General features: G+C 40.4%; 1 protein-coding gene across 4 annotated transcripts in view; it reads right to left on the reverse strand.

Moving 5' to 3' along the window:
• dpyd (dihydropyrimidine dehydrogenase) overlaps window positions 1–13,968 on the reverse strand; it is a 668,284-nt gene that overhangs the window by 75,742 nt on the left and 578,574 nt on the right. For 3 of the 4 annotated variants that reach the window (XM_008109224.3, XM_003220086.4, XM_062977980.1), the window contains one exon: window positions 11,435–11,614. The exons of the other annotated variant lie outside the window; for it this stretch is intronic. In XM_008109224.3, coding sequence (XP_008107431.2) covers window positions 11,435–11,614 — 180 coding nt within the window. The remainder of the gene's footprint in view (window positions 1–11,434; window positions 11,615–13,968) is intronic. 4 annotated transcript variants of the gene reach the window in all.

Below are 13,968 nucleotides of genomic sequence, written 5' to 3' on the forward strand. Positions count from 1 at the left end.
TAATAATAATAATAAATATAAACCGACGAGCCCATTGATCAGCTGCTGTAAGAATATTGCATAGACAGACTACAAACAGAGGCACAACTATGTGGCCCAAATGATTCATTGGAACTTATGCGGCATGCCTCAAGTACTACCTGCCAGCATTAAAAAACTGGTGGGATCACAAAACTGCAAAAGTATTGGAAAATGAGCACACAAAGATACTGTGGGACTTCTGAATCCAGACTGACAAAGTTCTGGATCACAGCAGAACAGACATCACAACTGTGGAAAAGAAAAAGGTTTGGATCATTAATGTTGCTATCCCAGGTGACAGTCGCATTGACAAAAAATAACAGGAAAAACTCAGCCGCTATCAGGACCTCAAGATTGAACTTCAAAGACTCTGGCAGAAACCAGTGCAGGTGGTCCCAGTGGTGATGGGCACACTGGGTGCCGTGCCAAAAGATCTCAACCGGCATTTGGAAACAATAGGCATTGACAAAATGACGATCTGTCAACTGCAAAAGGCCACCCTACTGGGATCTGCACGCATCATCCAAAAATACATCACACAGTCCTAGACACTTGGGAAGTGTTTGACTTGTGATTTTGTGATATGAAATCCAGCATATCTATCTTGTTTGCTGTGTCATACAATAAAATAATAAATATAATAATAATAAATATAATACATATAATAATAATACTGTAAATTTTGTGTAGAGTAAGTTCCAAACTGCGAACAGTTTTCAAAAACTGTGTGGGCTTTGAGGACTTTCTTGCAGCAGAAAGAACATTTTTGAAATTACTCATCACTCATCAAGAAGAAGCTTAGTGAGGGATGACATCCCTACTGAGCATTCAGGAACATCAAAATAGAGAGAAAGAGGGAGAGGAAATCAGCCTGCTTCACCAAATACCTGCAAAATGTTAAAAGGAGGCATGTTTTTAAAAGAAAGCACAGAACAATGAGTTTGGCACCCAAAATAGACATCACAAGAAAAGTGGAAGTTGGTAAAAGAAAAAAAACCCTTTGATGTATTTTGGAATAACCCCATAAGTGGTTTCTAGAAAGTTAAAAATGTTTGCTTATGCAAGGTTAAGCTGACCTAATTGTTTCATTTAACACTGAACTTCTCTATCTTTTATTTTTCTTTCATTTTTCTTTTCCCTTTCTTTTGGATTCTCTATCTGGAGTAACACTTCCAACACTCTGAAATATTTTGGTGCATCATGCAATTAATTAAAAATTTCTGCATGGTGAGTTCAAATTGATGTTGTGCCTTAATTTACCGGTTTAACAAGAAATGCTTGCCAGTGGGGGTGCAAGTGATAAGTGAGAGACAGGCTTTATTGACATATTTTTTGTATTCTGGCCTCTGTGTAAGATATAGAATTTGTCTTACATGACATTAACTTTTAAAGCATAGACATTAGAACATTTCTCTTACCCTCAAATGACCTAAGTGTATTACTGGGACATAAATACTCGAAGCCTCTGGAGAAAGATGAAGTAAGCCATCAATGATAGGTGCTTGGAAGAAAAAGAAAGCACCAGAGAGTGACTACATGCCAATTAAACTGTACCGGGGGAATCTGACATTTTTTGCAATATATTTTGAAGACATTTCTGCAATATATTGTGAACAAACACCTTTTTAATACAACTGTCTTTGTTTGGCCATTTCATTTTTTTTTTTACAAAAGAATGTGGTTTCTTTTAATTGTATAATTTATTTCCTTTTTTAGGATTTAATGTGAAAAACCTATATCATTGTGAAAGATTTCCACAAGGAAGATTCCCAGAAGGAATATCTTGTTTCTCATAGCTAGTTGTCTCCATTCAGATAAAGGTTTCAAGATTAGGCCTTCTCCAAAAGATCTTAAATTACATGGATGAAACATTCACATTGAAGGCTCAAAATAGCTTCCTTCCAAAAAAAAACAAAAAAAAAACTAAACAGCTAATAAGATCAAAATACTTGTGACAATTTACTTTTTGAGTACAATTAATGTGAACAGATTGTTTGCTTGTTTTTGTGGTACAAACTTTTTAAAAGCTTAGGAACAATTTTTTTTAAAAAAATTAATGATTGAAAAATAGCTTTTCAAGTTTTGGGGAATACCAATGTATGGAATTCTATATGGATGAATATTTTCACAATTCAGACATTATTTTGCATTAAAAATACATATATTCTATGTACAGAAAATGCTGGCTTATTGTTTGCCCAGAAATATTATTTTCTGTGTGGGAAATCCTGCATTGTGTATAGGAAACTGGACACACAGAAAAATTCAGTGTGGTCCCCTTAGGTTTAAGGTGGACTCTGGGAGGTATTTATAATAGTGACAATCATGCTATTATTGTGAATACATAGCATAGATGAATATTGAGGAATTTTCAGATCTGTAACTGAAATATAGACTGGCAGCTAATAAAATATATAAAGCAACTATGCTCTGTTTGTCTCATTCTCTGCATTGATGCATGGAACAGCACATGTGCAAGGAGAACAAAGAACTGAAAAAACTGATAGACAGAATGAGAGGATGCCTTCTACTTTCCCATCCACTATTGCTGGTTTCTCCCTTGCATGATATATGTGTTCCAACAACAAGTAAGTTGTAGCAGGCAGAGAAGGACCACACAATGAATATAATACTTTCCTTGAAACACAGGCAAGCAGGTTGGTCATTGGTGTTTAAATAATAAGCCTTTAAAGGCAGTGAGAATAAAGAAGCAAATTCAATATGCAAAAACCACAACTGTGTATGGAGACCGAAATAATGGGGAGAGTTAGGGTTGCTACCTTAAGCCTAGATTAAAAGAAAAGACAACAGAGACAAAGTAATGCAGCTTGGATTAAGACATGTTTTGTTAGTAATATATTTAAAGTTCACCAGACTCTGATAGCTAGCGTCTCCCTTCCAGCACTACCAAAATGTATAAAACAGCGAATAGCTCTTCTGGACAGCAATGTTCAAAGACCCATCTAAATGTTATCCATAACAAAAAATAATCTAATCTATATAATTAGCTTGATACACTATATGATAGTTTGTCTGCAAGGAGGAAATGAAAGAAAAGGTTTCTATCAGAATTGTTCAGTTGTACAAACATCACCAAAGAAAGAAAGAAAATAAAATAATATCATTTTATCAGTTTTCTCATTCTTTAAAAATGAGAAAATCATGAAAACCATCCAGTGTTCGAAGAAGTTTTCAAATCAATCACAGCAGTTATTAATGATCAGAACCTTTGAGTGGAAAGAGTAACCAATTTATGGAAGATAAAACGGAATCAGATAATTCTGTTTTATGGCTAGGTATAACTAATCTGACAGGTTTTTAAATCACAGCTGTGAGCTTGAAAATTCTGTCAATGTTTTTGTTCATCTTCTCCTAGCAAATGACCTACGTTGCGAGGTCAAATTAACATGGAAGGGAAATTTGGATAACATCTGTCAAATGTTTACTTGTGGCTAGAGGCATGCAAAACATTCCAGATTTATTGGGTACTTTCCAGACAAAGTTAAACAAGTCACTGGCACCTAATTATGCCCTTACATTCCATGATTGCTACAACATATGAACATAATAAGAACTCAAAAGGATCAGATGAAAAGTCTATCTGGTTCATCATCCTGTTCTCATGGTCAGGTGCAAATGGGAAACATGCAAGCATATAAGTGCACTAGCATCCCCTGCTCACTGTCTCCAGTTCCTGGTATATAGATGTATAAATGGGAATTAATGTTTAGATTTCTGTAATGTTTAGAATTACATTTCATAAATGCTTGTATTTGATGAGGAGATTGGTTGGATTTATGAGTTAGCCTGCAATATTAGACATGCCTTCTATACTTAGTAGGGCTGGCATTTTAATAAATTACAAGGTTATGATTCCACTTGCCAGGATTTCATCCAGTAGAATTTTGGGACTGTGATTTGGTGAGTCACCAGAGGTTTCCAGACACCGCCAAACTGAAAATCCCAGGATTCCAGATGTGAATATCATAGCAGTTAAAATGGAGTCATAGTGCTATAGTTGCATAGTGTGAAAGGGTCCCAGAATTTTTGAGATTCTAGGACAACACACTCTTGCTTGGGCTATATTACTTCCTGATTCTGCTTTTCAGTATATTTCAAGGTAACACTCACATATGGATTTTGCTACCTACTTACTTATCCTGTCTTCTTTATTTTAGATTGTGTAATACTTAGGTACGATGATTAAACAGTTAGGGAAGCTAGCAATAGTCTTTTGTTACAAGTCCTACCCACGGCCGGCCCAACACGGAGGCCACGTGAGGCTGCCGCCTCGGGCGCAGGCCCGGGGGGGGGCGCCGTCAGGCGCCCTGGCCCCGCCTCCCACGCTGCGTGAGGGGCGGGGTCAGGGTGAGCTGCACGGGAGGCTCCCGCGCAGCTCAGCCTCGCCGGCCTGGCCTTTTCCAGGGGGCCAGACTGCAGCAAAGGTCCTTGCAGGCCGCGATCGCGGCCTGAAAGGACCTTTGCTGCAGTCTGGCCGCCTGGAAAAGGCCAGAGCGCGCTGGAAGGGAGGCAAGGCCCCGTCTGGGCGGAGCCTCGCCTCCCGGCCTGAGCGCCCTGGCCCCGCCTCTCACGCTGCGTGAGAGGCGGGGCCAGGATGAGTTGCGTGGGGGGCGGGGCCAGGGTTGGCCTCGCCTCCCGCGCAGCTCAGCTTGCCAGTCTGGCCTTTTCCAGGGGGCCAGACTGCAGCAAAGGTCCTTGCAGGCCGCAACCCTGGCCCTGCCTCCCACGCAGCTCACCCTGGCCCCGCCTCTCACGCTGCGTGAGAGGCGGGGCCAGGGCGCGGGAGGCGGGGCCCGCCGGCGGGGCGCAGGAGGCGGGGGGGCGCAATTTCCCCTCCCCGCTTTATATAAAAAAATATGTCCGGCCGGCCCTGGTCCTACCTTATGTCAGAGGTTTGACAGCACAGATTAAAATCTAGCAAGGCATTTTACTCAACACTATTATGATATAGAGTGGTATTCCAAAAACCAGGCCAGCTTACACTTGTTATGGTTAACAGCTCTTTATGCAAGGAGCCAGGAAAAAAACCCAAAACTGACCTACTAGACACTGTTGCATTAGAGCCCCGAAACACCCTTTCACCACAAACCACACTCTGTCCAGATATTTAAAAATTATATAAAGATAAGCAAATTCAAAAGAGAGAAAGTTCAAAAGATTATTTTCAAGATAGCTGAGAGTCCAAAATCTTTTCATATACAGTCTCCAGAGTCAATCCACAAAAATATCCATAAACAAGATAGCATGAATCGAAGGCAGGCAACCTATGCCACACATGAACTAGAAGCAAAAACAAACTTAGAAAGCTGAATGCATGAATTCCAAGAACATTGGACCAAAAACGGAGAGATGTTCACCTGAATACAACAGTACTCTCACAAACGATTGCACCAGCAGGAACCACTTTAAAAGGCCTCAATCCCTCCCATAACATCATTTCTCACACACCTGCTTTTCATTTCCTTATCTCTAAGCCTCTGGAAAAGTGGTCTGTCTTTGTTGCATGCTCTGTCTCCGCAATTCCAAGTGCCTTGACCTAGACAAGCATTCATCTCCCACATTTCTCTCAGCCTGCACTTCTGGCAGGTTCTCATGAGAACTGATATTGCTTTCTCCAGTCTCATGGGAACTGCCAGGAGCTTCCAAAACAACTCTCACTAGGCCACTTCTATCCTTCTTTGAGCCATCTAAATCTATCCCAGCATCCCTTCCTCATCTTCTGAACACTCAGAATCTGACCAGGCTACAACAGACACAATCACCTTTTTGGTGGCATGTACCAGTTCAACACTTCTCTCCCCCCTCCCCTCCAATAGGATGGGGCAATGTGTAAGTCAGGCAATGCAGAGTGTGGGGTGACAGGTTCCCCTCACCTCCGACAAGCACCACTAGGATGTGTAGTGATACTAGCAGCTCATATGATTAGGCTGTAACTGGGGAAATGACCACAAACTAGGATAGCCATAGTCTCCCACCAGATTAACACAAAGTATCTTAATTTCAATTAGTGGGAGTTACTGAGAGCCAAGATGATGGGATTCCCATTCTACCCCACTTCACTCTGCTTTATTCTTTTATTTCGTGTGTGTGAGGTTAATTAAGATATTTCTGTGTTCTGAAATATTTATTTTCAACAGCTTTGCACATAATATTTTCATATACAGTTAACTGTTGATAGAGCAACATGCTAAGAAAATAATGAATTTCAATTTCTCCTTTTCATTCAAATAAACACAGTTATAACAAAAACCTTATGACAATGACTATGTGCACATGTATTGCATAAGGCCCTGAAGTTTCTTTAGAATATTGCATTAGGAAAATGTAAATGAGGTGTACATGTTTATGAAAATACTCATAAAAGGAGGGGATAGGGAAAGGGAGATGAAAATCAAAACTAACCTCTTGAACACAAGTTTAACCACACTGCATTAGTACTTGAAACAAAAACTATTAATTTTTTTAAACTCAGAAATACTGTATTCTCTAGAGCTTAGCGATAGGATTGTCTTTACAGCGGAAAGGTAATGTTACAATTTTCAGAGCTTCACAGAGAACAAAGAAACCTCCTCTAACCTCTTACTGAAAAGAACTCCAGTCTTCAGCAATGATAAGCAGAGATTTGGAGGTATCTGACATGCCAAATCCTATTCTTTTGTAAATCTTGGCTTTATACAACATTTTCAACCATGTTATATTAGATTTCTCGAAGGATAATCAATAGGCATGATGTATAACTGAAAGCACTGTTCAAAGCAAATCTCTTCCACAAGCCAGAAACAAAAGCTCAGGTTTTGTTGCTAGAAATCTACTCTGAACTGTTAGGGTGGGGAAGGCAAGAGCCGCCAGGGAGCAAATTAAAAAAGCCCGTTCTGACCATGGCTCTCTTTGCTGAAAGCAAAAGTCACCCTGAGCCTGCTGTAACTTATTCCAGCTGGCGATGGTCCCCGAGGAATCCTGTTGCAAATTGGGAATGCTTAAGCATGGAAGCTACGTGGAGAGAATTCCTACATGGTTACAGAGTGGGAGGCATTCTGGGTTCTTGGCACCACCGGATTAGTGAGAAGTGAGGTGCGGATCCTCCAGAGGATAAGACTCAACATTCAGATCATAAGGCTATGACCCAAACTCTAAATCTGTTTAATTGGTATGACATTTTCAAAGACATTAATAAACTTGCTAATAGGGAAGCTGTGAGGAAACAAGGATCTGCCTTGTGCAAAGTCAAACCCTTGTCTGAGCTGGAGATTTCCCATGGAATGCTGGAAGGCTTGGCTCTAGCATAGCTGGGATTCTGTCCCTTCTTGTCCATGCTGCATGTCATTCAAACCTTATCACAAATACCTTCTAAAATGGACTGTATTTTGTCACGCTCCTAAATTTGTGTAATAAAAAGGCTTTAAGCTTTCCTGAACTCTGGGGGTGGGGGAAAGCTTTAAATCAGAACCCCACCCAAGTCTTCTGCAATTCCTCCTTCTCTCAGGTTTGCTTTAATATTTTTGGTTAAGTTTGCAGGCAGTTACTCTAAATTTTGGAACTCCATAAACCTCAGAATTCCTGTAGGGATAAATACAGCCCAAAAAAGCCTCAGTTTTCAGTTCCAACATTATTGGTTTTGTACACTCCTGCTTCTTGTGGACTCTTGTTTGCAAGAATATCATGGGGAAACCTGTCATAGGGTTTACTGAAATCAAGATATGCTATAACTACAGTACCTGTATAAAAAAGATACAATTATCTTGGCATGACTTGTTTTTGAGAAACCCATGTTGCCTTTTAGTGATCACAACATTCACAATTTCTATGCAAGTGCTTACAATCTATTTAATGAGCGGCTTCAATATCTTTCCTGGGATTGAAATCAGGCTGATTGGGCAATAATGGCATGCATTCAGGTAGAAGCTTGTTCCGTTTCATTTCCGGCTTTCGTTGTGGGGCTTGATCCCTTTCCAGAAAGCCGCCTGAAATTGAGGGGTGTGTGTTTTCGATTGTTTAGTTTTGGGGACTGAAAATTAGCCCATTATTTGGGGGGGGGGGGCTTCCCACCCACTGGCTCCCCTTCCGGAGGCGCTCAGCTGTCTGGCAGGCACTGCGCTTCTTCTCTTCCTTCTTCCTTACCTCATGCCTGCAATGCCCTGCATTCACTCACGGGGAGTGTGGTGGGCAGTGGGGTGTGTGTGTGTTTGTGATGTGTGTGACTGTGCAGATGCTCATCTGCAGGTAGGCACTAAGAGGCACACACAAGCTTTCCAGGCCTGTCTGCACACCCGACACCAAACACACACACACACTCTCCTTGGAAAGAGAGTGTGTATGTGGCTGGGTGCAGACAGGCCTGGAAAACACACACACGCCATTCAGTGCCTGCCTGCAGCCGAGTGCCAGCACAGTCACACACCCCCACACACATGCCTGGAAAGGAGGAAAGAGAGGTGGTTCCTTCCGCCCTGATGCTGACATCCGGATGTGGGGCTGCACGACCGTGACTCCCATGTGGGGCATTGTGGGCACAAGGGAGGGAGGGAGAACAAAGAGAAGTGTGCGCATGAAAGGAGGCTTTTGTGTTGAGCTGAGTTTCATGTGAGGAGGGGGCTTCCTGTTTTGTGCTTCTGAATAAACGGAAGACACAAAAGACACAGAAGAAATGGTAAGAATGAATTTTGTGCACACGTCTATTGGGCAGTAATTGTTTGGGTCCTCTCTTCCCCCACTTTTTTGAAGATAGGGACAACATTTGCCCTTCTCCAAACTACTGGGAATCCTCCTGTTTTCCAGGAATTCTCAAAGATGATTGTCATTGGTTCTGAAATTACTTCTACCAGTTCTTTTAATACACTTGGATGTAATTCATCTGGCCCAGGAGACTTGAATTCATTTAGAATAGACAGGTATTGCTGTAGTGCCTCTTTATCTGTACTGTGCTGCATTTCCCCAAATGCATCATCTGTTCCATTTTCCACAGGCCGAACACAGGTTTCTTTTTGGGAGAAAGTAGGCGTTGAGCAGTTGTGTTCCCTTTTAGCACTTTGCCATCTTCTGGTGGCCCTAACCTTCCCTTGTTCTTTCTTGTGCCACAAGCATCACCAAAAAACATTTTTATTATTTTTGAACTACCCAGCAAGCCTTAGTTAAGCTTTTCTGACATTCTATCTACATACACTGGCTAATCATTTGAATTCTTCTTGGGTAATTTTCACATTTTCCATTTCTTCCACATTTCCCTTGTAAATGATTTTTCAGTTGCAAGTTCTTTAGACATCCATCCTAGTTTCTTTAAACACCTTCCACTTTTCCTTCTAATTTGAACTGTTTGAAATTATGCCTTCAATATTTTCCTTGCAAGAAGCTCTCATATATCTCGAACTTCCTTCTCTTTGTGTATTCCTGACTACAAGATCACAACTAATCTTAAGTTGATTGAATTCAGCTTTCCTGAAGTCAGACATACATCTAGAATGACAGCTTTCAGAAAGTCTAGATAATGCCAACCATCATGTTATAGCCCTAGAGTAGCCAGAGGGTTAAACTAGACAATGTGCTTAGCATGTAATAAGAAGTGAGGCTTCTTTAAATAGTGAAATGTGTTTGTTTTTCTTAACATGTACTTTCTTTTGCTCTATATCTTGCAGTTCAATATGTTCTGTATTGTGATTAACTGTTAAAAGATAAACCTGGGTTTAATTTGCAAGTCTGACTTCTGAGGCATGAAACTCTGGCCCTTTCTACATTGCCATATACGGTAATCCAGATTCTCAAAACAGATCATCCACATTATCTGCATTGAACTGGATTATGAGTCTACACTGACATATAATCCAGTTCAACACAGATAATCTAGATTTTATATGGCAGTGTAGATGAGGCCTACAAGGAAGTCCTGTTGCTGGAAGGGAAAATATGCTTATCACTGGAAATGTGCAATAATTGTAATGTTAGATCTTAAAGACTATTTTACGTATGTTTTCTTTCAGTAACAAATAAATAGTTTCTAGGTAAAACAACATCTTTAACCCACCACATGTTTCCTCAGCTAGAAAGACTTAAGGAGATGCTAAAATGCTGGCAGATCTCCTCTATAAGAAGCAAAGCATCGCAGATTATATTCTAACAGTGGCATGGCTATCATACTGGCAGAAATTTCATGCAAAAAACACTCTCTGGTACTTTCAAATGGCTTCCCAGACATCTAGGTGCATATAAAAATTAAGCATAAATATTGCAACAATAAAACTTTAGTCCTGATTTAAAATAAGGCAGAAATTAAAACCAAATAAATAATAAGAATCTATAATGGACTATTACTGGGTGTAATCAAAATGCATTATTTTGCAGTAATAAATTATTTGATTGATCAGCAAACTATGAGTTTCTGAAATGACATCACAGCATTGTCTTACCATATCAGCACACCATATGATGAGCCAACTCAAGAGGAGTTTTTCAGCATAGGAGAAGTCCTGTTATTAATCTGGCAAAGGGAAAAGTTAGGAATCTGACATAGTTCAGGTTGTGAGATTAGGCCGGGCTGTGGGCCGGACGGTGGTGCAGGCTGGTTAGCAGCCTGCTGCAATAAATCACTCTGACCAAGAGGTCATGAGTTCGAGGCCAGTCCATGTCGGGGTGAGCTCCTGACAATTAAAAATAAAATATAGCCCCTGATCGTTGTTGACCTATGCAACCCGAAAGATAGTTGCATCTATCAAGTAGGAAATTTAGGTACCACTTATATGTGGGAGGCTAATTTACGACACCATAAAAATCATCCAGCCGCCGTTGGAATGAGGAAGTGCCGTCGCAGTAGATGATGAAGCAGCTGCTCCCCCTGTGGCCGGAATCAAGTATACCCTCAGGAAGCTGGAAGCTGGAGACAGTTTAAATTGCCTCTGCGTCTGTCTCTGTTCTATGTTATATGGCATTGAATGTTTGCCTTATATGTGTACAATGTGATCTGCCCCAAGTCCCCTTCGGGGTGAGAAGGGCGGAATATAAATACTGTAAATAAATGAATAAATAATAAAATTTGACACATTTGCTTAATAGTAGTACAGTAGCAGTGTTCTTTTATATCCTGCTGTGAATGTGTATGCTGAAATCTGGTATAAAACTCTGTAAGTAAGTAAGTAAGTAAGTAAATAATAACAAAATAAAAAGCCCTCTACAAAAGTTTCACTTTTGTAGATTTGATCAATGTGTTCTTACTAGGAATTTCTAGATTCTCCAGAACAACAGAACTTGACCATGACGTTACACTGGAGGACTTAGAAATTGCTAGTAAATCTTTGCCTCTTTCTTCTGCAGAGGTGTGAATTTTTGCAAGTTCTTTTAAATGATTTACTCTCTCTCTCCCTCTTTCTGCATGGTCCAGTAAGAAAAAGATGTTTCTGTAACATACCTTCCCCACTAAGTCAGCAACTGAGGGCACAGGTTTTCCTTTCTGGTGTCTTATAGTCGGTGGACTCTGTCCATCCCAGTCTTGAAGTTCTTCTATGCTCTTCAGATAAAGCAAAGCCTTCAGCCCAGTGCAGTAGTCTTCGATCACAGTAAAGTCTTGATTCTGTATTGCACTGCATACCTATATAAGACATACAATCTCTATATATAAAAGGATAAAAACATTTCGGCCTAGGACAAAACAACAAAACTACACATCCCAGAAACAATAAACTTGGCAACACAACCCCTCATCCATGCCTCTACGTTCATACAACAAAAAGAAAAGAAAAATAAAGTCCTAATTAGAGGGAGAGGAATAATTGTTTTAGCCTCTTCCCCACTGCCTATAAAATACAGATTATCTTATTTGAACTGGATTATATGGCAGTGTAGACTCAAGGCACTTCCACACAGCTATATTACCCACTTATAATCTTATATTATCTGCTTTGAACGGGATTATCTTGAGTTCACACTGCCAAATAATTCACTTCAGTGTACATTTTATACAGCTGTGTAGAAGGCCCCTCATATAATCCAGTTCTAAGCAGATAATATAAGATTATAAATATACAGTAGAGTCTCACTTATCCAACATAAACAGGCCGGCAGAATGTTGGATAAGTTGGATTATAAGAAGGGATTCAGGAAAAGCCGATTAAACATCAAATTAGGTAATGATTATACAAATTAAGCACCAAACATCATGTTATACAACAAATTTGACAGTAAAAGTAGTTCAATGCTCAGTAATGCTATGTTGTAATTACTGTATTTACAAATTTAGCACCAAAATATCACAATGAATTTAAAACATTGACTACAAAAACATTGACTACTAAAAGGCAGACTGCGTTGGATAATCCAGAACACTGTATAAGCGAATGTTGGATAAGTGAGATTCTACTGTAATATGAAATAATTACTGTGGTAATCCAGTCCAACCCAATTCTGCCAGGGATTCACGCCCAACAGATGGCCACCCAGCCTCTCAATAATAATACAGTAGAGTCTCACTTATCCAACACTCACTTATCCAATGTTCTGGATTATCCAACGCATTTTTGTAGTCAATGTTTTCAATATATCATGATATTTTGGTGCTAAATTCGTAAATACAGACAGACAGTTAAAGACACCCCTAAAGGCCATCCAGTCCAACCCAACTCTGCCATTGGACGATACAATCCAAGCACTCCCAACAGATGGGCAGCCAGCCTCTCAATAAGAATAAGAATAAAAATATCATACAATCCTAAGGTTAGCAGATACCCCTAAGGATCATCCAGTTCAACTTCCTTATATCATGCAGGAGGACACAATCCAACCACTCCTGACAGATGGCCATCCAATATCTGCACAATAATAATACACATCGAATCATAGCACCAGACAGTTAGGAGACACCCCTAAAAGCCATCCAGTCCAACCCAATTCTGCCATGCAGGACACAATCCAAGCAGATGGCCACCCAGCCTCTCAATACTAGTACTAATAATAATAATAACAACAACAACAACAACATACAGTCCTAAGATTTAGAGTGACCCCTAAGGATCATCCAGCTCAACTTCCTTCTACCATGCAAGAGGACACAATCCAAGCACTCCTGACAGATGGCCATCCAGCCTCTACATAATAATGATGATGAAGATAATAATAATAATAATAATAATAATAATAATAATAATAATAATAATAGAAGCATAGAATCCAAGAGTTTGGAGAGACCCCTAAGGGCCATCTGGCCCAACCCTTTCTACTATGCAGCAGGACACAATCCAAGCATTCACAACACTTTTTTTTTTCATGTCAGGAGCAACCGGAGTTGCTTCTGGAGTGAGAGAATTGGCCGTCTGCAAGGACGTTGCCCAGGGGACGCCCGGATGTTTTTTGATGTTTTTACCATCCTTGTGGGAAGCTTCTCTCATGTCCCCGCATGGAGCTGGAGCTGATAGAGGGAGCTCATCCACACTCTCCCCAGGTGGGATTCGAACCTGGCAGCTTTCAGGTCAGCAACCCAACCTTCAAGTCACTTAGTCCACTACGCCATCTGGGGGCTCCAGTTAGGGTTAGGGTTATGGATAACGTATAAATACTATACAATACTACACAGGGACATAGAGCCCCTCTACCCTCACCACTACAGTACACAAACAACCAAATGCATACTAAACATAAAGACAACCATACAACAGACATTCAATACCACCACTACCTCAACAATTTCTCACCAACACCACCAGACAATGCCACAGCAATGCGTGGCCAGGCACAGCTAGTGAATTATTATAAAATGAGAGGCAGAAGGGTGATCAAAGATGACAGTTGCTCAGAACACTGGTTTTTCAATCTCCCCTCACAATGGTTTAACTGTTGTAAACTTTCAGTTAACTTATCTATTAATTTGTTATATTTTTAGACTTTCTGGGTCACCCACAAAGTACAACTCAAATCATGTAGCCATAGACCAGTGGTTCTCAACCTGTGGGT

This window comes from Anolis carolinensis, chromosome 4 (assembly GCF_035594765.1).
Source record: "Anolis carolinensis isolate JA03-04 chromosome 4, rAnoCar3.1.pri, whole genome shotgun sequence".
Taxonomy (NCBI): domain Eukaryota; kingdom Metazoa; phylum Chordata; class Lepidosauria; order Squamata; family Dactyloidae; genus Anolis; species Anolis carolinensis.